The sequence below is a fragment of the Ips typographus genome, linkage group LG3, assembly GCF_016097725.1.
Source record: "Ips typographus isolate SLU linkage group LG3, UJ_Ityp_2.0, whole genome shotgun sequence".
Taxonomy (NCBI): Eukaryota; Metazoa; Arthropoda; class Insecta; order Coleoptera; family Curculionidae; genus Ips; species Ips typographus.
In genome coordinates this window covers 969,957-997,389 of record NC_138424.1, presented here as the reverse complement: position 1 = coordinate 997,389, position 27,433 = coordinate 969,957, and the positions used below count along the sequence as shown (strand labels likewise).

General features: G+C 33.5%; 6 protein-coding genes across 8 annotated transcripts; 3 read left to right on the top strand and 3 right to left on the bottom strand.

The window, feature by feature from the left end:
- Positions 1-184: 184 nt before the first annotated feature.
- Positions 185-2,458, bottom strand: LOC145727239 (uncharacterized). Of its 2 annotated transcripts, none has more exons than XM_081976743.1 (5): positions 2,341-2,458; positions 2,139-2,259; positions 1,804-2,077; positions 443-770; positions 185-390 (listed from the first exon to the last, which is right to left on the bottom strand). In XM_081976743.1, the coding sequence occupies exons 3-5, from the start codon at positions 1,885-1,887 to the stop codon at positions 278-280; spliced, it is 525 nt and encodes a 174-aa protein (XP_081832869.1). In that variant the 5' UTR covers positions 1,888-2,077; positions 2,139-2,259; positions 2,341-2,458; the 3' UTR covers positions 185-277. The 2 variants fall into 2 exon arrangements, with proteins under 2 accessions (XP_081832869.1, XP_081832870.1); XM_081976744.1 differs by having other exon boundaries at positions 185-387; positions 2,341-2,457.
- Positions 2,459-2,503: 45 nt separating this feature from the next.
- On the top strand, positions 2,504-3,529 carry LOC145727237 (dnaJ homolog subfamily C member 30, mitochondrial-like). The gene is made up of 3 exons (XM_081976741.1): positions 2,504-2,606; positions 2,662-3,023; positions 3,078-3,529. Exons 2-3 carry the CDS (start codon positions 2,732-2,734, stop codon positions 3,425-3,427), a joined length of 642 nt encoding a protein of 213 aa, XP_081832867.1. The 5' UTR covers positions 2,504-2,606; positions 2,662-2,731; the 3' UTR covers positions 3,428-3,529.
- Positions 3,454-4,530, bottom strand: Samtor (S-adenosylmethionine sensor upstream of TORC1). Its single transcript, XM_081976738.1, has one exon. It carries the CDS (start codon positions 4,451-4,453, stop codon positions 3,575-3,577), a length of 879 nt encoding a protein of 292 aa, XP_081832864.1. The 5' UTR covers positions 4,454-4,530; the 3' UTR covers positions 3,454-3,574.
- Positions 4,531-4,651: 121 nt separating this feature from the next.
- LOC145727238 (uncharacterized) lies at positions 4,652-5,516 on the top strand. Its single transcript, XM_081976742.1, has 3 exons — positions 4,652-4,809; positions 4,862-5,075; positions 5,128-5,516. The coding sequence occupies exons 1-3, from the start codon at positions 4,737-4,739 to the stop codon at positions 5,435-5,437; spliced, it is 597 nt and encodes a 198-aa protein (XP_081832868.1). The 5' UTR covers positions 4,652-4,736; the 3' UTR covers positions 5,438-5,516.
- On the bottom strand, positions 5,424-7,473 carry LOC145727236 (serine/threonine-protein phosphatase PGAM5, mitochondrial-like). 2 transcript variants are annotated; one of them, XM_081976740.1, is made up of 6 exons: positions 7,093-7,473; positions 6,860-7,038; positions 6,676-6,803; positions 6,514-6,600; positions 5,756-5,886; positions 5,424-5,701 (listed from the first exon to the last, which is right to left on the bottom strand). In XM_081976740.1, the coding sequence occupies exons 1-6, from the start codon at positions 7,257-7,259 to the stop codon at positions 5,551-5,553; spliced, it is 843 nt and encodes a 280-aa protein (XP_081832866.1). In that variant the 5' UTR covers positions 7,260-7,473; the 3' UTR covers positions 5,424-5,550. The 2 variants fall into 2 exon arrangements, with proteins under 2 accessions (XP_081832866.1, XP_081832865.1); XM_081976739.1 differs by having other exon boundaries at positions 5,756-5,889; positions 7,093-7,472.
- A 1,156-nt stretch (positions 7,474-8,629) lies between these two features.
- On the top strand, positions 8,630-22,720 carry LOC145726724 (uncharacterized). The gene is made up of 4 exons (XM_081975947.1): positions 8,630-8,788; positions 16,835-16,997; positions 17,059-17,202; positions 22,401-22,720. Exons 2-4 carry the CDS (start codon positions 16,843-16,845, stop codon positions 22,504-22,506), a joined length of 405 nt encoding a protein of 134 aa, XP_081832073.1. The 5' UTR covers positions 8,630-8,788; positions 16,835-16,842; the 3' UTR covers positions 22,507-22,720.
- Positions 22,721-27,433: the final 4,713 nt, after the last annotated feature.

Below are 27,433 nucleotides of genomic sequence, written 5' to 3'. Positions count from 1 at the left end.
GAATTCCACTTCGGACTATAAGGAGAGAGACAACAACCTAAAACACGTGTTGGATAAAAAGATGTGTCTGCTTAAAAATTATCTGTATTATTGAATGACTAGGCAGGTCTATCCTAAGAAATTAATGTCTTTGTTTATTACCTCCTATACACTTTAATGGATAATAAATGAACAGACAAATAAATGATACAAAATAAAACTGTTACCTTTAATACTCAACACAAGAACATTATTTAACTAGAAAAAAAACTCAAGGAAATAAGAAATTTGGGTACTACTAGCAGGTGTTATATCCGGTTACATCCAGTTGTACTTCATTTGCAGCAGGCTGAGAAGTAGCAGAGGTAGTTTGGTCTTCAGCTGGCTTATTTGCATTTTGCTCTTGGGCTGCTGAGTGAAAACCATTAAAAACACCTCAAAATCTATATTAATAGAAATTTACCTGGAAGAGTGACATAATCACAATCACCTTCATCACAATCTTCCTCTCCTGATGAACAATCCACATTGTAGGGGTAGGGAGGTGGATTAGTTTCAATAGAATTAGCATTTTCAAGGAATTCCTCATAACTCGTATTCACGGTATCACGGATTGTTCTGATTGCCCTTCGAAACAACTGCGGGATTTCTCCAACCTCCACAGTACCCGTCTCCATTGTATAGTTATCATCATCAGTATTATTAGCATCATTTTCAGATTCTGTACTGTTGCCAGCGAAAATGTCATCTTCACTGTCACTTTCTGGTGGACCAAACCTTATTGCTTCAGGCTAGAAATGTGACGTTTCATTTTATTGATAACAGACTTAGTTAAAGTCAGTTTAACTTAAAAAATCTGAAGCAGGTTTGATATCAAAAAATTTTAGTTTAAAGTCTTTGAACAGTAACAATTTGGGGCTCAGACTGTGCCTTTTTTGATCTGTAGTATCACAGTTAAAACCAAACTAAACTTGAGCTTGGCTCAAAATACTAACTAATTTCTAAGGTAAACACTAGATAAAGAGAGATGGGATGAGGAGATGGAAAATTTAGGAGAGTTTAAGAAAATGATAAAGGAAAGACTGATAATGTTCATCAAAAGCAACAATTCAATAATGGAGCCAAATTTGATACTTCTGAGGATAAGGACCACTTTTATACTTTGCTTGCATCACATGACAGCTCTCATAACTGGCAAAACTCATATCAAAGTGTCTGTTAATGACACAACTGTCAAATTTCACTATATGGAGCTATAAATAAATATTGCAAGGCGATTTAGTAAAGAACTACAACTAGGCTGGATATTACAGTTGTATGTTAGGCCTTTAATGAGTTTTGACAGCTGTCAGGTGATTATAACACTGTCATTAAACGTCATAGCTAGTTCAGTTCATCAATATGGCCCACATTTTCCAACCACACAAATTGAAAGCTTTTTGAAGTAACCAAAATGACTGAATCAAGAATTGATTTGAATGTGAAAAAGGTATTTTATAGTCTAAAAACAATTTGGTTGCTCTTTGAAGGTTTGGCAAGTAAAACCTAAATAAATAACTCAAACATAAAAAGTTATATCCTGATTTGTTTCAAAATGGAATTAAGCAAACAATAGCAGTTGCTCAGACTGAATTTGATTCATTTGCTTGTTATCAACTGTCTGATTTATGTCCCCACTTTGTAAATGACCATATTGAATGGAATTTCTTGACAAATTACAAATTATTCAATAATTGTGAATTTTGTCTGTCACTGTTTTAATAAAAACTGTTCACATTGACTGATTTAAATCCTTAACAACTATGAGCAAATACCATCACTTACATCATAATCAAGTAAATCCAATATGCTATCATCATCATCCTCCTCAAAATCATCCCCCAAAGGGTTTCCGGTAAATTGTCTCATTTTATGATAACAAATTGGCCAAATCTTCAGTGTCTGTTTGTGCGAGTTTTCTGGACCGTTTCGATTTGGGGATCTTAAAAGCCCTGACTATAATGTGTTTGCCTTCAATTTGGATGTGTTTCAATGCTGCTTTGACTTGGGCTTGGTCTTCTTTAGTATTAAATTCGACAGTACACCAACGGCGGGATTTCTGCAAAGGGTGGGACGCCCATAAAAATTTGTTGTTTTGTTCTGTATGGAAAAAAACTTACCTGACGAGGTAAATGGACAACGGAAATTTTCGGGTGTAGGCTGAGGATTTGATGCTGGTCTGCGATTCTGATGGGTAAACGCAGGTACAGTCTGATTCCTTTATCGGATTTGCGGCTAGCTCTACATATCAACAGTGTAATTGGGGAAGGGAAAAAATGCAAAACAATGAGATAGTTTGATAATGTGTAATTGCTTACTCACCCCATCGCACATGGCCGATATTCAAGACAAAATAAAGTCGGGTAAAAAATGGAAAAGAAAGATGTAAACATCACCCTTGCACGCTGTCAAAACTGCTCCACCTACGACAAATGACACTTCTCAATTTGTTTATCACGTGATGCTGTATTAACAACGTATACCGGTATCACGTGACCCAATACTATACTTTTAGGTTAGATACTCTGACGTTCTGATTGATGTGGAGTGAATCTTGCATAATGGCATATTTAACAACAATATAAAAAGTAAGTAAATAAGAATTAAATAATTAAAGTGGTATTAAAAATAACTCAATTTCAGTTCCTACATATCATAATGTATCAAGGATATTTGGTCTAAGAGGTTGTCACCACTTAAGTAGCTCTGAAAAATGACATTGAAATTAATGAGGAGCACACTGAATCAAATCAGACAACTGTCCACAACTTCCCTGCTTTTCAACAACAAACCAAGAAACCACTATGATTCCCTAGGTTTGATAAAAACGGCCACTCAGGCTGAGGTAAAAAGTGCATACTATGACCTGTCTAAACTGTATCATCCTGACCGAAATCAAGGTGAAACTCAAGAACAACGCGATCAACATTCCCAAAAGTTTCGCGATATTACCGAAGCATATGAAGTGCTCGGAAACGTTAAATCCAGAAGACTATACGACAAAGGTAATCTCCATTTACAGTGCCACTAATACAATAAAAAAACAATGGTTCTTTCAGGCTTTTTAGGAGAAACTACACACACTTCTACAACAACTCCAGCAGATCCTTTAGAGAATTTTTACAAATCCAGGGCGGTCCGTACCAAGCCCCCTACAGGCAGTACTGCCCAGCCTATTTATAACTTTGATGAATGGTCCCGACAACATTATGGACAGACAGCAAGAAAAGTCCAGGAAATGAAAAGAAGAAAAGCCTTTTATGCGGAGGAACATCGGCGCAATGAGGAAGCTCTATGGCAAGGCAAAACTGCTGGTTTTATAATGTTTGTGATGGTACTTTTTGTTTTGATTCAACAAATGCTTTTACCAAATGACCGACCTAAATCAATACCTGGCTCTAAAAACTAACTATAATGATTATTGTGATTGCTACACTCACTAGATGATGTTATTTATTTTTTTAGTTTATTGTACAAAGTTACTAGGTGAATTAAATAGTTTTATTGACTATCTTATTTTTTTTTATTTTGCTTGAGCAAAAATTATTAAACCAAATTACTTTTTCTGTAAATCCTGAGGTATATACATATGATCATAAAATCCTTGACTCTGATGCACACTAGCCCACCTGGATGCAACTTCAACAAACTGAGCTTTACGAAACAACATACAATGCAAGTGAGGCAACTTTTCATACTTTACTCTAATAAAACCATGCTGTGCCAGTACATACTGCCATGACTTTATCACTTTACTGTTTGACCCCACATGGTTAGAATCTGGAGTAATAACAACCAAAATTCCTTCATTTTTCAGTAAGTCATAGGCTTTTAAACAACAATTCAGCCTTTGTACTGGATCAGGAAGGTATTCAAGCAGCAAACTGAATAGTACCACATCAAAGTGGTTTTCCTTGAGTTGTTCCACACTTTTATTTATTATAGTACTCTGACCTGTGGGGACACTAAGAAAATCACAAGTTAACACTTTAGGATCAGCTGGAGCAATATCTATAGCTAAAACATTGAAAAAATCATGAAACTGTTCCAAAGGATTATAACAACTACCGACATCCAAAATTTCATAAGGAGGGTTCAGTGTACAGTCACTGGGGAAATCCTTTGTTAAATGTAACACTTTTTCACACACACGTAGCTCTTTGTTACGGAAAGTGTCTATGTGGTCAAAGTACCATTTACATGCTTGGTAAGTCCAGTTAATGCGGGAGGTGGCTTTTTGGCTTTTCAATGAGTTTACCTCCCAATAATTTACGGCTAGATCTCGCATTGCTAAGGCGTAGTCTTGCAAGACCGCGGAATCATTACAGTGTCGCTGCCAGGCTTTAGCAGAGCCCCAAATTTTTGATTTCTCCCTCAAAGTTTTGTGTGTTGTTTTTATAATGTTGGCTAACCGGATATGTTCACTATCAGACATGATTGCACAAAGTTTTATACAATTTGTTAAATTAAAATTAAATATTAACTAAAACCCCAAAATCAAACCTATTATAACCTAACTTATTCGTCTTTTGCCTTCTTACGGCAGTAATCATGTGACTTTATTAGTGGAGTCAATTAGCACATCCCGTGATACTTGCAGATTGACGAAACGTTAACTGCCTGCAACTTAACCTAATTTTAAAAAGTTTTTTGTTATTGTTTATTTTTAAGTTCTTTGTAATTTTTGAATGTACTAAATTTCTAGCATTCATTGAAAAATGAGTCCTCAGAGTGCCAAACGAAGCTGCATTTTCTCAGAAATCAGTGAAAGGGGTGAACCTGAAGACCCAAGTAGGTTTAAAAATATTTCAATTAAAATTACCTCAAATAAAACAATTTCTAGGCCCTAAAAAAAGCAGTGTTAACCAAACAGTATCGGAAATATCAAAGAAAATGTACACTAAAATTGTGCCTGAAAGAAAATTTAAGGGTCCTGAGCATCCAGAAAAAAATGAATATTCTGTGTATGAATTTTATGATGAAGAGGATGAAAAACAAAAAATTAAACAGATGGAGGAACAAGCCAAACAACAAGAACTAAAGGAACGAACATGCAAGTTAGTGGTTTTTGCTTGAAAACTTTATCAACTTCAAATTGAAATTTTCCAGAACATGCAAAACAGTATTTTCAGACCCATTGGATGTGTTACGTCACAATCGTGAGGCACATTACACCAAAAAAATAGTTGTGTCCAAAACGGAACTAGAGCAGTACCTAAAGGAAGGAAGTTTGGAAAAACGAAAACACTGTCCAATTTGTCGCCGACTAATTTCGGAACGTGGCTACAAGAGTTTCTACATTAAACACTTGATGACTCATTGTAAAGAGCACAGTTATGAGTGTAAAGTGTGCGGAATGGGGTTTAGGAGAGGAGATCATTGGCAGTTGCATGAAAAACGCCATATTGTTATTAGCTAAGGAATTAATATATTTAAGTGATTTAAAAAATTTATTTTTTCATAAAAATGTGGTTAAAAGAGGCTGGTGCACGTTCAAACGTTTAGTTTTTGTCAAAAATCATTTTTTAAGACTTAGGTGGATGAAATGACTTGCACAGGCATAAATCCACTGTCGCCAAAAGTTCTCAAAACACACCTACCACTTGGCGTGATTGAAATCCAAGTAATACTGGCGTGGTTAAGGGAAAACCGCAACCAAGCTTCGGCCGGGATTTGCAGAGCTCTGTAATACCGCACAATTATTGGGTTTAAAGATGGTAAAAAAATTATGACAGACCTGCAGACCAAATAACGAATCACGTTAGCGTGACATACAATCACGTGATATGAGTCCTCTTTTTGGTCAGGGTCAGCTCGGTGAAAGTATTTTCTAAATGCCGCTTCGATGCGGGCGCCATCTTCATAGAACTTCTTAAAAATAAGTTGTTTTATCATAAGTTTTGACAGTACTAGGGGCAGGTGTTCTTGACAAAGACATTAATAAACAGTTGTATAGGAACAAAGGTAAAAAATGCCAATGGCACACCTCTGATTAAAATTTTGTACACTAATTCCTTGTAATGCCCAATAATTCCCATATTTCCAATAACAACTGACAATACCCACTAATTTTCTGAATTACACCACAACTGAAAAGTCTCAGAAACCAAAAAAGTAATAAGAGACTTTTTTGGTGCATTTTTTCGTTCAGTCGTTAATAACTTGCTTATTTGCAACTCTTTGTATACACTTTGATATATCAATGGATTGCTAATGAAATGAGCTTTCTATTGACATATAAAAGTTGGTTGGTTAGTGATACGGTTTCGCCGCTGTCAAACTTTTTAAAAGTCAAATTACAAAATTATGATTTTTCAGAAGTTCCCAATTTATTAATTCTTTTCAAAATTCTAATCTGCCTCAGTAATGCCCTCATTTCTCTACTAATTCTCATTAATGCTGGCAATTTCCATAAAATGACAGCATTACTAAGAATTAATACATAATGCCCCCAGAAATAAGGCTAAACATCTTTGTTCTAGAAAGTATACATACATATCTTTCTGGCTTGTATGTGCCTAAAGGTGGTTCTGGTGGTATTGGAGCACCCTCTCTAAGCAAATCACAGTGTGAAACTGGCACCTAAATCGAAAAGGTTAGATCCTTTGTAGAGTAAAATCAAAGTACACTCAATTAAATAAGCAATTATAACAATACCTGAGGCAAATACTGAGAAATTATACCACCAGTTTCCTGGGCCCTTGTCATGGTACTCTTAATCATACCAGTGTAAGGCAGTCCAAGGTCCTGAAGTCTCCTCCCTGTATATTCAGCTTGTTGTCTTCCTTTTAAATTAATTTTACACTTTTTATTAGGGTTTTTTCTTTAACTAGAAAAGTACCTAGCTTAGTAAGGTAACGTTCCTCATCAGTTTTCCCATCCAAATTGTACTGACCATGCCGAATCAGAATCAAATGCCTACAAGCCTTTGGTGTGTATTTTTCAATGTTTTCATTATTGTTGTTCTCATCCTTTTGTGTCAACTTAGTTTTCTTATTTCGTATATGTTGAGGGGCTCTACTGCTTGTACAAATTCATGTTTAAAACGTTTCTGTGTGGTAAAAACAAACTTACTGATCCCAGTTTTCGTCCCACCGACTGCAGATTGAGGGTTCATAGTTTGAGGTCCAGGAAGTAAAAACTTTATTCTTATCCTGGTTTACGGTAATGTAGGCGGCAAAACCTGAAGCGGTCACCCCTAAACTGTACAAAATACTCTTATACTTGGTAAAAGAAGCCATTGGGAGGCTGTTTTACACTAAAAGCTGTATGTATGCTTAATGCAACCTTGATATTGTGAAAATGAAAGCTGAACAAATACTAGAAAGATAACAGAAACAAACACAACATGTTCAATTTAGTATTAAAGAAATTATTTAAACTTTAACTAGTTTTAATTCATTAACAAACAACCTTGAACAGACATGTTGGGACAACAAAAGTGACAAAGGCAAAGTGAGGTTATAGCCAACTTAAGTATGATTTCTTCTGTCTTTTACTGTCAAAAGAGAAAATGGCGCTTAACTACAACAATTTAATTCAATTAAACATAATTTTAAAAAAATTGCAAAACTGTACTTTTCTGCACGCTTTTAAATCTTACTTTAAGAATGTTAAATCTGCAAATTACAACCAATTAAGAAAGTAGTGTTAATGAACAAGATTCTAATCGAACTAAAAGGTAATTTATTGACTGTTCTCTTAAAACGCAGACTAATAACTGTGTTTACGTTAAATATGTGAAAAACAGTCGTAAAAGGGACACGTGAAGCTGGTTAAACCCGTTTTAATCTCCATTTTTTTGTTCGACCTCATTTTAATTGATTTACTTCGTAATTAAAACTGACTCACAAAATTGAAAAAAATGTTATTCTGGTTTATTAGTGGCATTTTGTTAAGCTTGTAAAATATAAATTTCAGCTAAAATTAGCCTAAACGTACAGAGAGACATATTAAAATATCATATAACACGTGACCGCATTAGTTATATAGCTTATAATGTCACATGATATCTGTCAAATTTCAGTAATAACTGAGTTAGGCAATTTATAAGAAACGTTAATTTGTAGAAAATAACGTCGTTATAAAATTGACAAATTGTGAAGTTCGGTATACTACATTTTGGATTAATTAAAATTTAATTTATTTACTTGATTTTATGGCTGCATAGGCTGACACGTTTACAGTCTAAACCAACTTAATTTAAATTAATAGCGGTTTCGATTGGTAGGTTTAGTGCAAAACGAATGTATCTCTATCCTGCTCTATCAAATGTCATTGAAACAGTATGGCAATAGACTGGTTTTGCTTTAAACATGCCATAAGCTATCAAAATGATCAGTTTAATATTCTCAAATAGTTTATAAGCAAAGTATTGGATTTTTTTGGTTTTTAGCATAAAAATGCATTAATTAACTGAATTGAACAGCCATTTTTGTATTATTTGTTGCACTTTCTGACATTAACTGAGCAAACAACAATTGAAAATTAGAAATAAACTATCAAATTTTCAAAACATATTGAAACAAATCCACTTTGAAAGATTCGTACCTACCTACTCAAGAAAAAACATACACAATTTCAATTAAAGTGGTGGTAAAAGGTGGGGGGAAAAGTGAATCAACTCCCTCACAACGTTGAACGCTGTGGGGGGGAAAAGGGGGCGCATGCCTTTAAAACCGGAGACAACTTCGAAACTTTCAGAGTGCGCCCCAACAGTTGGTTGCCGTGTTGTCAACTGAAAATCACTTGTTGTTCATATAGACCGCAGGTAAGGCTTGTGTTTTTGACATTTTACGTTTTTGTGCTGTTATTTTTGACAAATGTCAATTTTTCTCTTACTCCCATTTGCAGCGTCGTACTTTAAGCCAAGTGTCTCAGACTGTGTAGAATACAATTGAAAAAGTCACAGTCTGGACCGCACTAAACTTAAGCTGGGTTTTTCTGTACATTTTTAAAATTAGAAGACTCACGTCCCTTATTAATGTGTATATTTGAGTGATTTTTGACAACATTTTCTAGTGGTAATAATTGTAGTCCTGTGAAACCTCGAAAACAGGGTAGGACTGTCAATTTTGGATATTCCTGACAGTTTTAGCAATAATTTACACTAAAATTCACTCCTGTACCTCTTATAGTTACGGAGATATTGTGTGCAAACTAGGGAAGGAGACAGGGTAGAACTATTATTCCTGAGTGTTTTTAGTAACAATTCTTACTAAAATTCCCCCCGTACTTCTTATAGTTTCTTGAATTGAATTTTCTGTTTGGATGACTTCTTTGGCAAAGTCCAGCCCTGTGAAAACTAGGAAAATAGACCTTTATTTTGAGTTTTTTTAAAATTCTAGTAAACGTTTGTTTTGTCTGAATTTTTACCCTTCCAATTCGGTCTTTAGTACTTAATTTTTTCTAAACACAAATTGGCATGTTGTTATGGACCATATTTGCTTAAAACAAATTCCTTAAGTAATTACTAAATTCTACAATAATAGACACTGAAAATATGCAAAAACAAACCTTATTCGGTTATCAAAATTAAGAAAATATGTTCACAGTTGAAATGAGTGAATTGCCTACGTTTACAGTAATGACAATAAAATCTCAAAACTCTGTAAAACTTGGTAAAAAACTTTTTTTCCGGATTTCAAAACTTGGCTAAATCAACTTAATTAGCATAAAATAATAAAAAATCAAGCATTTTTATGTTAATTAATGTTGAATTTTGATCAATTTCTCATCCAATAGACTTCTTGTGGTAAACTCTTCGTCAACTTTGACGACCTCTAGTAGCAAAACGGTACAACTTATCCTGGTCTGGTCAGCGTCACGTGATAGCCCCATTTATTAGCTTTATTTTGTCATATGATGTGCCAATGCAGAATGTTTCAAATAAGCGTGTTAAGGACGATTATTTTGAAAATTGCACAAAAATTTACTTAAAAATGAGTTTTTCTGTGCCTGCCTGGGTGGATTTAGCTGGATAACCATTTTCAGCCGCAATTTTGAAACTATTCACTTAAAACTTAGTACGGGAAATTTTTCCCTTAAAAACATGATTCTGCTGTCAAACTGACACAAAAATAATTGCACTTATAAAATGACAAATACAACTACACAAAACAAAAACTAAAAAATCAATAATATAAGAAAATTGTCAACAAACGTCAGAAAATCAAAATTAATAATTTTCAATGGAGTCACTAGTTAGAAATATTGCCGGTGCACACTTTGTGAAATCATTTGACAGTTTGTCACGTGACACCAGGTCGTTTTTTAAATAAGTTGATCAGATGGCAATCATTGTCCAATAACGGACGTCGAGTTATTTCTGAACAAGATCAGCCTCGAACAAGCCCAAAGATAATTCCATCTCGCTCAGTGCACATGTAATAGAAAGGAACGAAACTTAGTTCCACTAGCTCTGGGACGGATTTTAGTCACAAATCAATTTTTCATAATCTTATAGAAACTGGAAAATATTTTTTTAAATTAATCCTTGGAGAGGATTGATAAGTGGTCTTGAGGGCACCAATTAAGCTATCCCAATTCAAACCGTGTACCAATTATACCGGCAATTTAGACTTAATTTTTTTCAATGAATTAAAATTGAATATTTTTAATTTATAAAACCTCCAACAGCGCTTTACAAAACAGATGCAATGTTTACCAAACGGATTTCCCTGCATCGAATCTAGTGTATGTATATTTTCGCTCAAGTATGAGGAAAGCAAATTGTTTGTTTTTTATTTCGTACATGGCGGGAAAAGCGAATTTTCACCTTTATTTGCACGTGTAAGTTTTCAATTTTTGCGTTATCTATCAGTAACAAAAAACAGTCAACCCTCTTGTTCATCGAGTCTAATCTAATCTAAAAATCGCTTGCTATTTTTAATATATTAAAATGTGCTTACATGGAATATCAATATACGTTAAACAGACACGCATCTACTTTGTTTTAATTAGTTAATTAAATGTTGACAATATTCACCACGTTAATTCTCTAAACTGGCAATTATTGCTTTTTTTTTCAATTTGTTTTTTGAAAGCAAATTTATTAAGTTGCGACTAAATCGTATTAATTAGTTCTTATAATAGGACATCGTTGTCGTCTAGTTTAATTACAGTTGCAATTAGATTAGTTACTGAACCGGTGTCTTTAGTTGAATACCTATTTTTATCGTAATTATATAAGGTATTCAACTCAAAACATGTTATAAACTGGATTGAAAACTAATTTATTTGAAACTTCAAAGCGATGAGGGAAAGGAATTTACTAACTATATTAAATATTTTTAGTTTTTTCTTAATAAACGTTTATTGTGCTGGAATTTTCAAAAAAAATTCTCTTTACCAGGAAACCTCTTCCCTCAAGAAAGCCAGTACAGGGTGAGCCAAAGATATTCTTAAATCATATTTAGACTAATTCAACTTAAAATCAATTCAAAATTTCGACTTTTTTAAATGAAGCACAAGCTTTCAAAACAGCCTAGAATCTTTCTAAACTTTTTGAACAACCCAAAAGCTTCCAAATGCTCTTGAAGCAGTCTAGAAGCTTCCAAAACACTTTAAAATCTTTCACATCCTTCTAGAGTAGTCTAAAAGCTTTCAATAACTTTCAGAACAGTTTAGAAGTTTCCAAATGATTTCAATGCAGTCCAGAAGTTTTTAAATCTTTCTAAAACAGCCTAGAAGTTTGCGTATGCTCTTGAAACACCTGAGAAGTTTCCAAATAGCTTCTAAATGCTCATAGAGCATTCTCAAATATATCAAACATTTCCAAAACCGTCTAGAAGTTTTCCAAAGCTTTCAAAACAGTCTAGAAACTTCAAGATGCTTCTAAAACAGCCTAGAATCTTTCTGAAGCTACTTGAACAACCCATAATCTTCCAAATGCTCTTGAAGCAGTCTAGAAGCTTCCAAAACACTTTAAAATCTTTCACATCCTTCTAGAGTAGTCTAAAAGCTTTCAATAACTTTCAGAACAGTTTAGAAGTTTCCAAATGATTTCAATGCAGTCCAGAAGTTTTTAAATGTTTCTAAAACAGCCTAGAAGTTTTCGTATGCTCTTGAAACACCTGAGAAGCTTCCAAATAGCTTCTATATGCTTATAAGGCGTTCTAAAAGCTTTCAAAATATTCTAGAATCGTTTTAGTTTTCCAATGCTTATAAAACGGTCTAGAAATTTCAAAATGCTTCTAAAGCAGTTTAGAAGCATCTTTTAGAACAGTGTATAATCTTTCAAAAATCCTCCAGAACAGTCTAGAAACTTCAAAACACTTCTATATTTTTCTTGAGCACTTTCAAAAACTTCCAAAATTGTCTAGAAGGTTTTGAAAGCTACCAAAAAAGTGTCGAAGCTTTAAGATGTTCATTTAGAACAGTGTAGAAGCTTCCAAGCAGTTTAAAATCTCACAAAAACAGTAAATTTGACAGTTTTGAGGCCAAAAATGACCCTCAAGGAAAACTTTGAGTCACCGACATTGGATTTTTAAAGATTTTTTTAATAAACCACCTTTTTGTGTTTATTTCACCTAATATAATGTCTTTTGGTATAAATATGCAATTGCTGTGCAATGGATTCATTTTGGAGTAAAATAAAAAATTGCCAAAACTGCAGTTGTGCAAAAAAGGTGCATTTTTTCACCTTTTGAAGATGAAACACCCTGTATTGGTAAATCAGGGACACAAATCTTATCTAACGTGTAGTGGCGCAGTCACCATATGGTTCAATTATTGAATGACTAATATACCATCATTATACCATGAATATACCACAGATTGTAGTTGTTGCAACTGTCCATAGAGGTCTCTAGATACTAAATTAAGACACACCAATTTGACTGCTTAAACTGTTATAACTGATCCATTATCAATAATAAACTTGGCCCTAAACTTGTCAACTGGCAAAATTGGATTTATAGAACTATTAGCAAGCAAATTTCGACAAAGTAAGATTTATAAATGCCAGAGGTCTTTAAAGGTGCTAAAGTCCTGAGAATCATATTAAATCCCTCAAAATTCGTTAAAATGTTTCTAAAAGTTATGTCAGAATCATTTTACAGTGCCAGAGGCTTATGAAGACACATGGAAGCTCGAAATAATCCTATAAATCTGCCGGATAATTCTAAAATCTGCTAAACATTGTCAGAACCCTCTAAAAATCCCCTAAAAACATATTAAATCTGCTCAAAAAAAGCGAAAACCATTTAAACCTTAAAACTTATTTTGTGTGACATTGTCTTGATTTTGTTTGATTTTTACTATAACACACTAATTTTACTTTCAAATCGTGTACTAAATAATTTTTTTAATATTACAGTGAATGTCAGTAAGGGCCATAAAAATGCGAGAAGCTTCTAAAATTTATCTAAAAATTCTAATAAGCTTTCAAAATGTCAGAACACTGTGTGTATAATCAAAAAAACACATTTTTGATACTGTCTGACGTCTTAATTTTCTAACACACAAATTTTAAACAACTTTCAAATTATGTACTAAATTATTTTTTAATAATAGTCAGTAGGGGTCATTATCGCTGATTATCACTTATTGTTATAGACGTAAGTGCTGTTAGTGTTTTTTTAAATTTCAAGCAAATTTCGACCCTAATAATTTTCGACTACTTTCACATTGTTTAATTGAATCATTATTTTTTTTGTCCTATTTAGTTTATCGTTTTTTCCTCTTAAATTCTTTGTAAAGTTTTGACTTTCCGGGGTGGATTTAAAATTGAAACACGACAACACAAAGCGCAGACTTTGTGTGCTTTTTATCTGGTTTAATTTCGCTTTATAATGAGTTCTTAAAATGCAATGTAATTAAAGATTTTAAAGTTTGACTAAGTAAACGGCGATCTGTGTGTTTTCGCGTCCGCCCTTCGAGTTTATAGCGATAAACATCTTCTTCCTTTCATTTCACAGCCTAATTTAAAGGTGATGTACTTGATTGTTGTCGCAAATGAAAAACTGGTTTGAATGACTAGACAGCCGATTTCACATTCACTTTAAATTAGAACTGTGTCGTCCGTTCTAAAATAGTTTCTTGGTTTTGATTTAATCAGAGTTTCAGCCGCGTTCTAAGCGGAGATTAACTTCGTAATTGATTTGATTAAGTTTTGGGAAATTTATTCTTGAAATGCGTTTTGCGTCCAAAATAATTAATTAACCAACAAAACGTGGGGGTGATTGGGATATTTTTTGTTAAGTCAACAGTGCTCGCATCTTCGCATACAAATCTGATTCGCACGCCAAATTGGCCGCAGGCTTGACAATTAATTGCCCGGTATGTTTACGTAATAGGCACGTTGTATGCACGTCACCCTATATTGGTCAGAGAAAGGGGTTAATTGCATATTTGGAAAAAATTAACCCCACTTTTCATGTGTAGGCATGAAATGCTGACATAAACGTTCATCATACAGTGTACGACTCTTTAAACTTGGATTTGTTACAAAATGACAGTTTTGACAAGTTTATGTATGTATAATGTAGATTTTTTTAGAGAGATCAGGGAGATTGAACCACTCAAATTAACCGTCTTGAGCTCTTTTTTCCAACGGTGTTGAGCAAAAAATTCTGATCTGAATCTGAAAAATTGACCATTGGAATCATACTTTTCATGCAAACCCTGTATACTGGAAGCAAAAACGGTCCTGCTATCTTACGGTGCTGAGTTAAGGATTTTATTAGGGACATTTTTGATCTCTTACATTTTTTTTGTAACTTTCAGTGTTTTTGAGTTATTTAGCAAAAACTGGTTTGATGCAACTAATTTTCAAATTAGTTGAAATTGTGGTTTGAAATTTCAACTTTCAACACCTTTTAACTGAGTTATTTTTGGGATTTTAGAGTGGTTCAACCACTTAAAAGAACCGTTTACAGCTCCTCTTTCCAGTAATGTATAGCAAAAAAATCTATCTTAAAAATTGCTTACAGGGTGGCCAAAATATCTGAAGCACTACATTTTTCATGCACCCCTTGTATAGTAGCGGCACTAAGGGACTGTAAAGCTATCAAAGATGTATTTAGCAGTTCTTTACGAACATTTTTTCTTGTGTTCAAATTTTTCGTAACTTTCACCGTTTCTGAGTTATTTAGCAATAACTGGTTTAATGCAATACATTTTCAAATTAGTTGAAATTTGAGCACCCTGTAACTCGGTTATTTTTGGGAGATCAGGGGGGTTGAACCACTCAAATTAACCGCCTTAGGCTCCTTTTTCCAATGGTGTTGAGCAAAAAAATCTATCTGAAAAAGTACGTACAGGGTGACCAAAAACAGTCAATCACCATATTTTCATGCACACCCTGTATACTGGAAGCAAAAACGGTCCAGCTATCTTACGGTGCTGAGTTAAGGAGTTCATTAGGGACATTTTTGATCTCTAATTTTTTTTGTAACTTTCAGCGTTTTTGAGTTATTTAGCAAAAACTGGTTTGATGCAACAAATTTTCAAATTAGTTGAAATTTGAGTACCTTGTAACTCGGTTATTTTTGGGAGATCAGGGAGGTTGAACCACTCAAATTAACCGCCTTAGGCTCCTTTTTCCAATGGTGTTGAGCAAAAAAATCTATCTGAAAAAGTACGTACAGGGTGACCAAAAACAGTCAATCACCATATTTTCATGCACACCCTGTATACTGGAAGCAAAAACGGTCCTACTATCTTACGGTGCTGAGTTAAGGATTTAATTAGGGACATTTTTGATCTCTTACATTTTTTTTGTAACTTTCAGTGTTTTTGAGTTATTTAGCAAAAACTGGTTTGATGCAACTAATTTTCAAATCAGTTGAAATTGTGGTTTGAAATTTCAACTTTCAACACCTTTTAACTCAGTTATTTTTGGGATTTTAGAGTGGTTCAACCACTTAAAAGAACCGTTTTCAGCTCCTTTTTCCAGTAATGTATAGCAAAAAAATCTATCTTCAAAATCTTTAAAATTGCTTACAGGGTGGGCAAAAAATCTGAATTACTACATTTTTCATGCACCCCTTGTATAGTAGCGGCACTAAGGGACTGTAAAGCTATCAAAGATGAATTTAGCAGTTCTTTACGAAAATTTTTTCTTGCGTTGAAATTTTTCGTTTTGAAAAACTAAAAAATGAGCAAATTTATGAAAACTGACCAAAACATGAAAATTGGTCCAAAAACTAAAAAATTAGCAAAATTATGAAAATTGATCAAAATCATGAAAAATGATCCAAAAACTAAAAAATGAGTAAAATTATGAAAATTGATCAAAATTATGAAAATTGGTCCAAAAACAAAAAAATTAGCAAAATCACGAAAATTGGTTTAATAACTAAAAAATGAGCGAAATTATGAAAATTGGTCCAAAAACTAAAAAATGAGCAAAATTATGAAAATTGATCAAAATCATGAAAATTGATCAAAATCACGAAAATTGGTCCAAAAACTTAAAAATGAGCAAAATTATGAAAATTGATCAAAATCATGAAAATTGGGTTAAAAACTAAAAAATGAGCAAAATTATGAAAATTGATCAAAATCATGAAAATTGATCAAAATCACGAAAATTCGTCCGAACCGTTTTCAGCTCCTCTTTATCTTAAAAATTGCGTACAGGGTGAGAAAAATAGTAAAAAACTATACACACTTTTCTTGCACAAATTATTTCAAAACCAATTCCCATTAATTACTTCAAAATAAACGTAATTAATGAAAAAATCATTATGTATTGATAAAGTCCAGTTTTGCTTCCCATAAGTCGCCGAGTCAACGTTATTTGCCTTTAAATTGAACAGTAGTGATATGCAATAATGATATTTAGTAAAAATACTACTTTTTTTTGTCTTAGTTCCGATTATGGCCACTTTCAACTACCACGTCGCTCTCAATCTAGTATTGTTACTAGCCTGGATTCTAGGTACTCGAGCCTGGACCAGTCCAGAATCCACTGCCATCGAAAAAAAAAGTAATATATTCGACTTGTGGTCTTACTGTGGCAAAAAACCGTGCCTGTAAGTTACTTAAAAATTGCATTAAATTTAATTTTTTGACTTATGTGATTTAATCCAAAAGATCCAGATTTCTACGAAGCGACGAAATGTTAGACAAACGTCATCAAACACGCAAGTATGCGTTACCCCCCGGACTGTTTCCGGGTGGATATGGAAAGAGAAGCTACGCCAACCCTAATCCAGAACAAGCTACTAAACTATTATGGTAAGTGTAAATTCACAAAACTTTAGTAACACCGTTCCGCATGCTCGTCAGTGTAAATATTAGGAACGTTACCACCTAACAATTTATACTTTCATTAATCAGTTTTGAGGTTGCAATTATTATCGGTTAGAGAGGGCGGTCTGATAATCTTGACATATCAAAGGAATAATGGTCTGGAGTGTAATGAGTAATGCAATAGGGCAACAAAGGGCTGGCTGGAACAATTTACCTTATTAAGCCAGAATTAGGCCTACGGGAGAGCTTTCAGTTTTCATTAAGTTAAACATGTGTTTTATGATTTTAACTTCACAATGTCAAACTATTAGGGTGTAATGAAAGTTTATGATAATACAGGATATGACTGAAAGTCGTGTTTATATTGTTACTGTTTAAACCAAAAGTGGACAGAAAACCACCAAACCTCAAAAAATCAGAAGAATCAGAGGATATTTTTAAAATATTCTCAACTACTGTAAATAGAAAATGATATATTTGAACTGTTTTTGGAGACAACAGCAATTTTAAAAGACTTAAGATGACTGTAAATACTTCTTGGGATATTTAAGTCTTTTTGTAAACTTTTCACAATTGGGAAAGCCAGTATATTGTTGTTTAGAAGATTCTGAGAAGATTTAAACAGTTTTCCTATTGGAACAGATTCAATTATATTTAATATGATTCGAAAAATCTTTGAAACTTTTAAAAGGTTCTGGGAAATTTTAAGCAGTTTTTAGAGGCCTCTGACAGAATTTCCAAAATTTTTGCTGGATTTAACATGATTCTAGCAGCTTTTGGCACTTTTAATTTTTAGAGTCTTCTCGCTCTTCAGAAGCTTTGATATGTATTTAGTGTGACAGTTTTTAAAGTTTCTTAGGCGGTTAAGGTCTTTTTTAAACGTTTCTAGCATTTTAAAGAGGTTTTAGTGAGCTTAATATACAAGTCTAAGAAGCATTTGGCACTTTTAGAAAATTCTGAGAAGGTTTAGACAGTTTTTACAGATCTATGACAGTTTCAAAAGATTCTTTACAGCTTCTGTATGATTCTAGAGGCCTCTGGCACTTTTAAAGAATTTCTGGGATGTTTAGACCCTTAGTAGAAAATTCTGGCATTCTTGCATGTTTCAATACGATTCTAGAAACATCTAGAAATAATTTTGGAAAGGATTAAGAATTTTTTAGTAATTTTACAGTTTGGGAGATGCAATATGATTCTAAAGGCTTTTTTGGGAGGTTTAGGTCATTTTTAGACACTGTTGTTTTATAAAACTGCATGGGAGATTTAAATATGATTCTAGAAGATCTTGATGCTTTTTTAAGGTAAGCAGTTTTTACAGGCTTTTGAAGAGTTTTGGTGTAATTTTAGAGGTCTCTGTTACTTTTAGAGGTTTTTGGTAGGTTCTGGCACTTTTTAGGAGTGTTTGGCGTTTTTAAAAATTTGAATCTGGAGGTTCCGGACACTTTCAGAGAATGTTGCAAATATTCAGTTTTTGCTTACAGATTAAAAAAATTCCAATGGGATTCAAATATGTTTCTAGAGGATTTTGGCAGCTTTTGGAAGTTTCTAAAATTTTTATAAGCTTCTTGAAAGCGTTCACATGATTCTACAGGCTTTAAGCGCTTCTAGAGAATACTACGAAGGTTTAGCTGGTTTTAGAGGTCACTAGAATTTTTAAAAGTTTCTTTAGAGCTCTCATATCATTGAATGAGAGAATCCAGAATTGTTATGAGCTTCCTGAGAACTGATGTAGATGATTGTAGAGGCTTTTGGCACTTTTAGACAACACTGGGAGGGTTTAGGCTGCTTTTGGAGGTCTCTAGAATTTTTGAAAGCTTCTTGAAAGCCTTCATACGATTCTAGAGGCTTTTGGCACTTCTAGAAAATACTGTGAAGGTTTAGGCTGGTTTTAGAGGTTTTCAGAATTTTTAAAAGTTTCTTCAGAGCTCTCGTATCATTATAGAGGCTTTTGGCACTTCTAGAGAATACTGGAAAGGTTTAGGAACCTTTAAGAGGTTTTTAGAATTTTTGTAAGCTTCTTGAAAGCTTTCATATGAATCTAGAGGCTTTTGACACTTCTAGAGAATACTGGGTAGGTCTAGGCAGGTTTTAGAGGTTTCCAGAATTGTTATGAGCTTCCTGAGAACTCTCATATGATTGTAGAGGCTTTTGACACTTCTAGAGAATCCAGGGATGGTCTAGGCAGGTTTTAGAGGTTTCTAGAATTGTTAAGAGCTTCCTGAGAACTCTTATATGATTTTGGCACTTTTAGAGAACACTGGGAAGGTTTAGACTGGTTTTGGAGGTCTCTAGAATTTTTGAAAGCTTCTTGAAAGCCTTCATATGATTCTAGAGGCTTTTTTTGGCACTCCTAGAAAATACTGTGAAGGTTTAGGCTAGTTTTAGAGGTCTCCAGAATTTTTAAAAGTTTCTTCAGAGCTTTCGAATCATTATAGAGGCTTTTGGCACTTCTAGAGAATACTGGAAAGGTTTAGGACCCTTTAAGAGGTTTTTAAAATTTTTGTAAGCTTCTTGAAAGCTTTCATATGAATCTAGAGGCTTTTGACACTTTTAGAGAATACTGGGAAGGTCTAGGCAGGTTTTAAAGGTTTCCAGAATTGTTATGAGCTTCCTAAGAACTCTCATATGATTGTAGAGGCTTTTGACACTTCTAGAGAATACTGGGATAGTCTAGGCAGGTTTTAGAGGTTTCTAGAATTGTTAAGATCTTCCTGAGAACTCTCATATGATTTTGGCACTTTTAGAGAACACTGGGAAGGTTTAGACTGGTTTTGGAGGTCTCTAGAATTTTTGAAAGCTTCTTGAAAGCCTTCATATGATTCTAGAGGCTTTTGGCACTTCTAGAAAATACTGTGAAGGTTTAGGCTAGTTTTAGAGGTCTCCAGAATTTTTAAAAGTTTCTTCAGAGCTCTCGTATCATTATAGAGGCTTTTGGCACCACTAGAAAAAAAAACTGGAAAGGTTTAGGTACCTTTAAGAGGTTTTTAGAATTTTTATAAGCTTCTTGAAAGCTTTCATATGAATCTAGAGGCTTTTGACACTTCTAGAGAATACCGGGATGGTCTAGGCAGGTTTTAGAGGTTTCTAGAATTGTTATGAGCTTCCTGAGAACTCTCATATGATTGTAGAGGCTTTTGACACTTCTAGAGAATCCAGGGATGGTCTAGGCAGGTTTTAGAGGTTTCTAGAATTGTTAAGAGCTTCCTGAGAACTCTCATATGATTTTGGCACTTTTAGAGAACACTGGGAAGGTTTAGACTGGTTTTGGAGGTCTCTAGAATTTTTGAAAGCTTCTTGAAAGCCTTCAAATGATTCTAGAGGCTTTTGGCACTTCTAGAAACTACTGTGAAGGTTTAGGCTGGTTTTAGAGGTTTCCAGAATTTTTAAAAGTTTCTTCAGAGCTCTCGTATCATTATAGAGGTTTTTGACACTTCTAGAGAATCCAGGGATGGTCTAGGCAGGTTTTAGAGGTTTCTAGAATTGTTAAGAGCTTCCTGAGAACTCTCATATGATTTTGGCACTTTTAGAGAACACTGGGAAGGTTTAGACTGGTTTTGGAGGTCTCTAGAATGGTTGAAAGCTTCTTGAAAGCCTTCAAATGATTCTAGAGGCTTTTGGCACTTCTAGAAACTACTGTGAAGGTTTAGGCTGGTTTTAGAGGTTTCCAGAATTTTTAAAAGTTTCTTCAGAGCTCTCGTATCATTATAGAGGTTTTTGGCACTTCTAGAGAATACTGGAAAGGTTTAGGAACCTTTAAGAGGTTTTTAGAATTTTTGTAAGCTTCTTGAAAGCTTTCATATGAATCTAGAGGCTTTTGACACTTTTAGAGAATACTGGGAAGGTCTAGGCAGGTTTTAGAGGTTTCTAGAATTGTTAAGAGCTTCCTGAGAACTCTCATATGATTTTGGCACTTTTAGAGAACACTGTGAAGGTTTAGGCTGGTTTTGGAAGTCTCTAGAATTTTTGAAAGCTTCTTGAAATCCTTCATATGATTCTAGAGGCTTTTGATACTTTTAGAAAATACTGGAATGGTCTAGACAGGTTTTAGAGGTTTCTAGAATTATTATTAAAAGCTTTCTGAGAGCTCTCATATGATTGTAGAGGCTTTTGGCACTTTTAGGGAACACTGGGGAGGTTTATGCTGGTTTTGGAGGTCTCTAGAATTTTTGAAAGCTTCTTGGGAGCTCTCAGATCATTCTAGAGGTCTCTGCCACTTTTCGAGGTAGCTGGAAAAATGTAAAAATTTTTGGGGACTTCTTACGTCATTTTAGGGTGCTTTAAATAATATTCTAAAAGTTTCTGGCACTTTTAGAAGATTCTGGAAAGGTTTAGACAATTTTTAGAAGCTTCTGGCATTGACAAAAGACTTTAAAACGTCTCAGTAAACCTAAAACTTTCGAAGAAAAAATAGAAAAATGTATATTTCCTTGTATAAATTGCCAGCTTTTGAGATATAGTAACTTTTAATTTTGTTGTACTAGCTTGGTAAATTAGCATACTTTTTGATATGATAAAACTGAAAAACTGAAACTAAAAATATTTAAAATGCTTAGAATAACCAACAATCTCAACTAACCTAACCAACATCCTGTACATGTAAGTTTCATCTCTCAAATAAAAAGATTGGGCCTTTTTCAGCTCTTTTGATGACAATTTTCCCTAAATTGGATTATGTCCCCACGTAAACTTTTCCCAAAAACTGAAACAACGTAGACCTTAATAATGTGTGTGTCCAGGTAATTCCAAGGGTGCGATGATTCATTTTCCACCTAGCTCTAATTTGATTTTTCCCTCCCAAAAGTGTAGTAATCAGTTAACCTAACGTAATAAGAAAATTGCAATCACTTGAAAGTTTTCTGTTTCCAGGCAAATTTTCCTGTATATAAGGATAGTTTAAATCAAAACCAGAGTGATTTCTGAGTTTTCCTTATATTGGACAGAAAATTTCAATAAAACCCAACATCTCGAGGCGTTTTATCAGAAACGGTAACATTTGTATGCATACACGTTGGTTGCTTATCGAACTTCGCGGTGATTATGCAAAATCGACGAGCATGCAACATGTCGCTTATTTTCGAACATAAAAAACTCAACATCAGGTGTTAATTAGCTTTAAACCGATTAACACCTGAACGTTGACAAGTAGAAACAACAACAAACGTGATTTTGTAAAAAAATTTCAGCTTGATTACCCGGTGCAAAAATTTCCCCGATGAGGCCAGCCAAGGTGAACTGAAACGAAACCCCGACTACCAAGAGCAGAACAATGAAGTCCAAGACGAAGACTGAGCCTTTGATTTGGTTGTGATCCTGAACGTTGTATATTATAATTATTATTAACAAAAAATATGAATAAAACATAAATAATTTTCAAATGTTTTCCACCTATAAGGCTGGATGTACGGAAATTATCTGAAAGTTATCATTATTAAAGCAAACATTTTACTTTATTGAATAATATGTTTGATTTTATTATTATTATTATTAAAGCAGTATAAGTTTTTAGGTGGGTTTTAATGCGACACTCTGATCAAATATTTGCGGTAGAGATTTTTGAAATGACAAAACGAAAATTGTTTGCTGTAATCATTTGTAGATTCAATTTAAACCATAAAAACAAGGCCTAATAATTTGGCAATGGCCTTATAATTTTTGTTGTATTAATTTTTAAACAATTATTTGAAATATAATTAAATAAATACTTTCTCGGTAGGAACAATTTCAATTTTTTATGAAGGAAACGCCTTGTATAATTTATAAATAGTTTTTTGAGTGATGTTCAAATTTTGACACCGTTTTTCTCTCTCACTGTATCAAATTTTGCTATATTTTTTCAGTTTATTTGATAGGAAATTTAATGAGGATTCCAAAAATGTACTTAAAACAGTAATTTTCTCACTCCAAGTGGGTCTTACAGGTTATTTTGTCGCTGGCTGTTCTTTCAAACTGTGTTTCTGACAGTTCAAACTTTGACACCGGTTTTCTCCCTGACTTTACCAAATTTTGTGGTATTTTTCCAGTTTATTGGATAGGAAATTTAATGAGGATTCCAAAAATGTACTTAAAACAGTAATTTTCTCACTCCAAGTGGGTCTTACAGGTTATTTTGTCGCTGGCTGTTCTTTCAAACTGTGTTTCTGACAGTTCAAACTTTGACACCGGTTTTCTCTCTGACTTTACCAAATTTTTTGGTATTTTTCCAGTTTATTGGATAGGAAATTTAATGAGGATTCCAAAAATGTACTTAAAACAGTAATTTTCTCACTCCAAGTGGGTTTTACAGGTTATTTTGTCGCTGGCTGTTCTTTCAAACTGTGTTTCTGACAGTTCAAACTTTGACACCGGTTTTCTCTCTGACTTTACCAAATTTTTTGGTATTTTTCCAGTTTATTGGATAGGAAATTTAATGAGGATTCCAAAAATGTACTTAAAACAGTAATTTTCTCACTCCAAGTGGGTTTTACAGGTTATTTTGTCGCTGGCTGTTCTTTCAAACTGTGTTTCTGACAGTTCAAACTTTGACACCGGCTTTCTCTCTGACTTTACCAAACTTTGTGGTATTTTTCCAGTTTATTGGATAGGAAATTTAATGAGGATTCCAAAAATGTACTTAAAACAGTAATTTTCTCACTCCAAGTGGGTCTTACAGGTTATTTTGTCGCTGGCTGTTCTTTCAAACTGTGTTTCTGACAGTTCAAACTTTGACACCGGTTTTCTCTCTGACTTTACCAAATTTTTTGGTATTTTTCCAGTTTATTGGATAGGAAATTTAATGAGGATTCCAAAAATGTACTTAAAACAGTAATTTTCTCACTCCAAGTGGGTTTTACAGGTTATTTTGTCGCTGGCTGTTCTTTCAAACTGTGTTTCTGACAGTTCAAACTTTGACACCGGCTTTCTCTCTGACTTTACCAAACTTTGTGGTATTTTTCCAGTTTATTGGATAGGAAATTTAATGAGGATTCCAAAAATGTACTTAAAACAGTAATTTTTTCAGTCCAAGTGGGTCTTACAGGTTATTTTGTCGCTGGCTGTTCTTTCAAACTGTGTTTCTGACAGTTCAAACTTTGACACCGGTTTTCTCCCTGACTTTACCAAATTTTGTGGTATTTTTCCAGTGTATTGGATAGGAAATTTAATGAGGATTCCAAAAATGTGCTTAAAACAGTAATTTTCTCACTCTAAGTGGCTTTTACAGACGATTTTGTCTCTAACTGTTCTTTCAAACCATCTTTCTGACAATTTATATCTTGACACCATTTTTCTCCCTGACCTTACTTAATTTTGTAGTTTTTTTTAATATGATTAGATAGGAAATTTAATGAAGGTTTCAAAAATGTGAGTAAAAACATGATTCAATCACCTTTAAACCAAGTTCACATTTTAGGTTACAATTTCACTGATTCGTAAATTTTTTTAAAGTTTTTCCTAAATAACACAAAAACGGTAAAAGTTACAAAAAAATTGCAAGAGACCAAAAATGTTCCTAATCAACTCCTTAGCGTAACACCGTAAATTTGTAGGACCGTTTTTTGCTTCCAGTTTACAGGATGTGCAAGAAACATATGGTGGTTTACTATTTTGGTCACCCTGTACGCAATTTTTAAGATAGAATTTTCTACTCTACACCACTGGAAAGAGAAGCTCAAAATGGTTCTTTTAAGTGGTTGAACCACCCTAAACCCCCAAAAATAACCAAGTTACAAGGTGTTCAAATTTCAAAACCACAACTTTAACTGATTTGAAAATTGGTTGCATCAAACCAGTTTTTGCTAAATAACTCGAAAACGGTGATACCTACGAAAAATTTGTAAGAACCCAAAAATATTCCTAATCACCTCCTTAACTCAACACCATAAGTTTTCAGGACCGTTTTTGCTTTCAGTATACAGGGTGTGCATGAAATTTATGATGATTCACTGTTTTTGACCACCCTGTATGTGATTTTTTAGACAGAATTTTTTACTCTACACCACTGGAAAAAGGAGCTCAAGTTAGTTTGAGTGGTTCAACCTTGATCTCCCAAAAATAACCGAGTTACAGAGTGTTCAAATTTCAAACCACAATTTCAACTGATTTGAAATTTAGTTGCATCAAACCAGTTTTTGCAAAATAACTCAGAAACGGTGATAGTTACAAAAAATTTTAAAGAGAGCAAAAATGTTTGCAAAGAACTTTTAAACTCATCCCTGGAACGTTTACAGGCCGTCAGTACTGCTACTATACAGGGGGTGCATGAAAAGTGTAATGATTAAGATTTTTTGGCCACGCTGTTTTTAAGATGCTACTAATCAAATTTTGATACAAATCACTTTGAATTAACGTAAAAAATACCGAAATTTCCAAAAATACAATAATTTCATATTTCCCATATATATTTCACAATAATTTTAATTAAAAAAAATTGTCTCGCCGGCTTATTATCCGGACTTAAGCTTGTTAGATTGCTTCGTATTGCACCATCACAACAACTATTATATACGATCGAGGCTTGCCCTGCTAAGTTAATTTATACATACAAAACAAAAACAAAATTAAAAAGGCCACGCCCATTTCATTTGTAAAAGAAAGCGTGTTTTTTTATACATAACAACCACACCACATTCTTTAATATTTCCATGTTTTTTTATTTTTTTTTTTTAATTTTGTTACTGTAGACAATTATTTGAGCTTGATTTACATTATTTATGCTAAATGTAGCAGTTTTTTACTTATTATTATGTATTAGAAATAATTTTTTCTGAATTCTTCCAGTATTTTATGTCAAATTTAGCAAATGTCAATTACTTGTCAAATTCTTTTGATTATTTGGTCAGTTTCAATGTTAAAATCGCTGGTTTAGCTTTAAGTCAAAACATCAATTTTTGTTTCTGTAAATTTGTCACGTTTTGACGTTTTCGATCATCCTGACAAGTTTTGACAGTTTTAGCGCCAGAATGACATTTTTTTTTAATGTATAAACCAGGCGATTTTTGACAGCGTTGCCAAACTGTGCGCATTCCCAACAGACTGTCGCCTATCAGGATCGTCAGCAGTCAGTTTTTATAAAATTTGACTGTTTTTAGCGTTTCTTCTAGAAAATTGAGTGAAAACAGTAAGTTAACACATTTTGTGACGTTTGACTGTTTTTTAATATTTCTACCTTAAAAAACTCAAAATTCCACTAGCAACATCACGTGACGTGTATGTTACAATTCAGCTAAATTTGATTTAGCAAATTTTCACAAACTATTTTTTTATGTCACGTCAGTGTTTTGACTGGTTTTTACAGTGTTGCACGCTCAAAAATTAGATTATTAAAGTCACGAGACGTGTCTCTTACAATTTCAACTTTTGCAACTGTCTTTTTAATTTAATTTATTCATTTATCACATTTTCAACGAATAAGCTACATTTTAAAAGTCACCTGACTATTTTTGATAGGTGACAACTGGCGTTTACAGTGTTGCAAGTTTAAGAATTGGATTATCAAAGTCACGTGTTGTGTCTCTTACTTCCAACTTCTGCAATTGTCTAAATTTAATTTACTACATTTTCAACGATTGAACTACGTTTTAAAAGTCACGTGACTATTTTTGACAGATATCTTACAGGGCTTTACAGTGTTGCAAGCTCAAAATTCCATTAGCAACATCAGGTGACGTGTATAGCGTTTCGCCTGGTTTTTACAATGTTGCAAGCTCAAAAATTAAATTAACAACTGGAAATACTTTGTTTGACTGTTTCTAACTAAAAAATTGACACTTTTAACCTAAAATTGCACAAAAAAAAAGTTGTTTTTTAAAACTTAAGCATTCTCGAGTATTTCGGGAAGTATTTTGCATACTTGCGCATCTTTGTATCAACCAAAACACTCTGTAGATTTGACTGTTTTGGAGATCCTCATCATTATAATGTGACACTCTGTATACCCAAAATTTTAGTTATTACAGTACTAATAATTCAGAGCATTGTTTTTTAAGCAAACTGAGGGAAAGTTGCATAGTTTGGTGTGCAATGATAGAAAACAAGTTATTGCCTAAATTTAAAAATTAAGTTTAAAATTTTAAAAATTAATTGAAATTGGCGGAGTTAAAATTGTAATTAAAAAATTTGCTAGTAAAAGCAGTCTCGTGAATTTAATTATGAATTCAACTTTTAAAAATATATAAATATTAAATTACATCGGTTAGAACTGGCAACATTGCTAGAAAATTAGAATTTGAAATTAGTATAA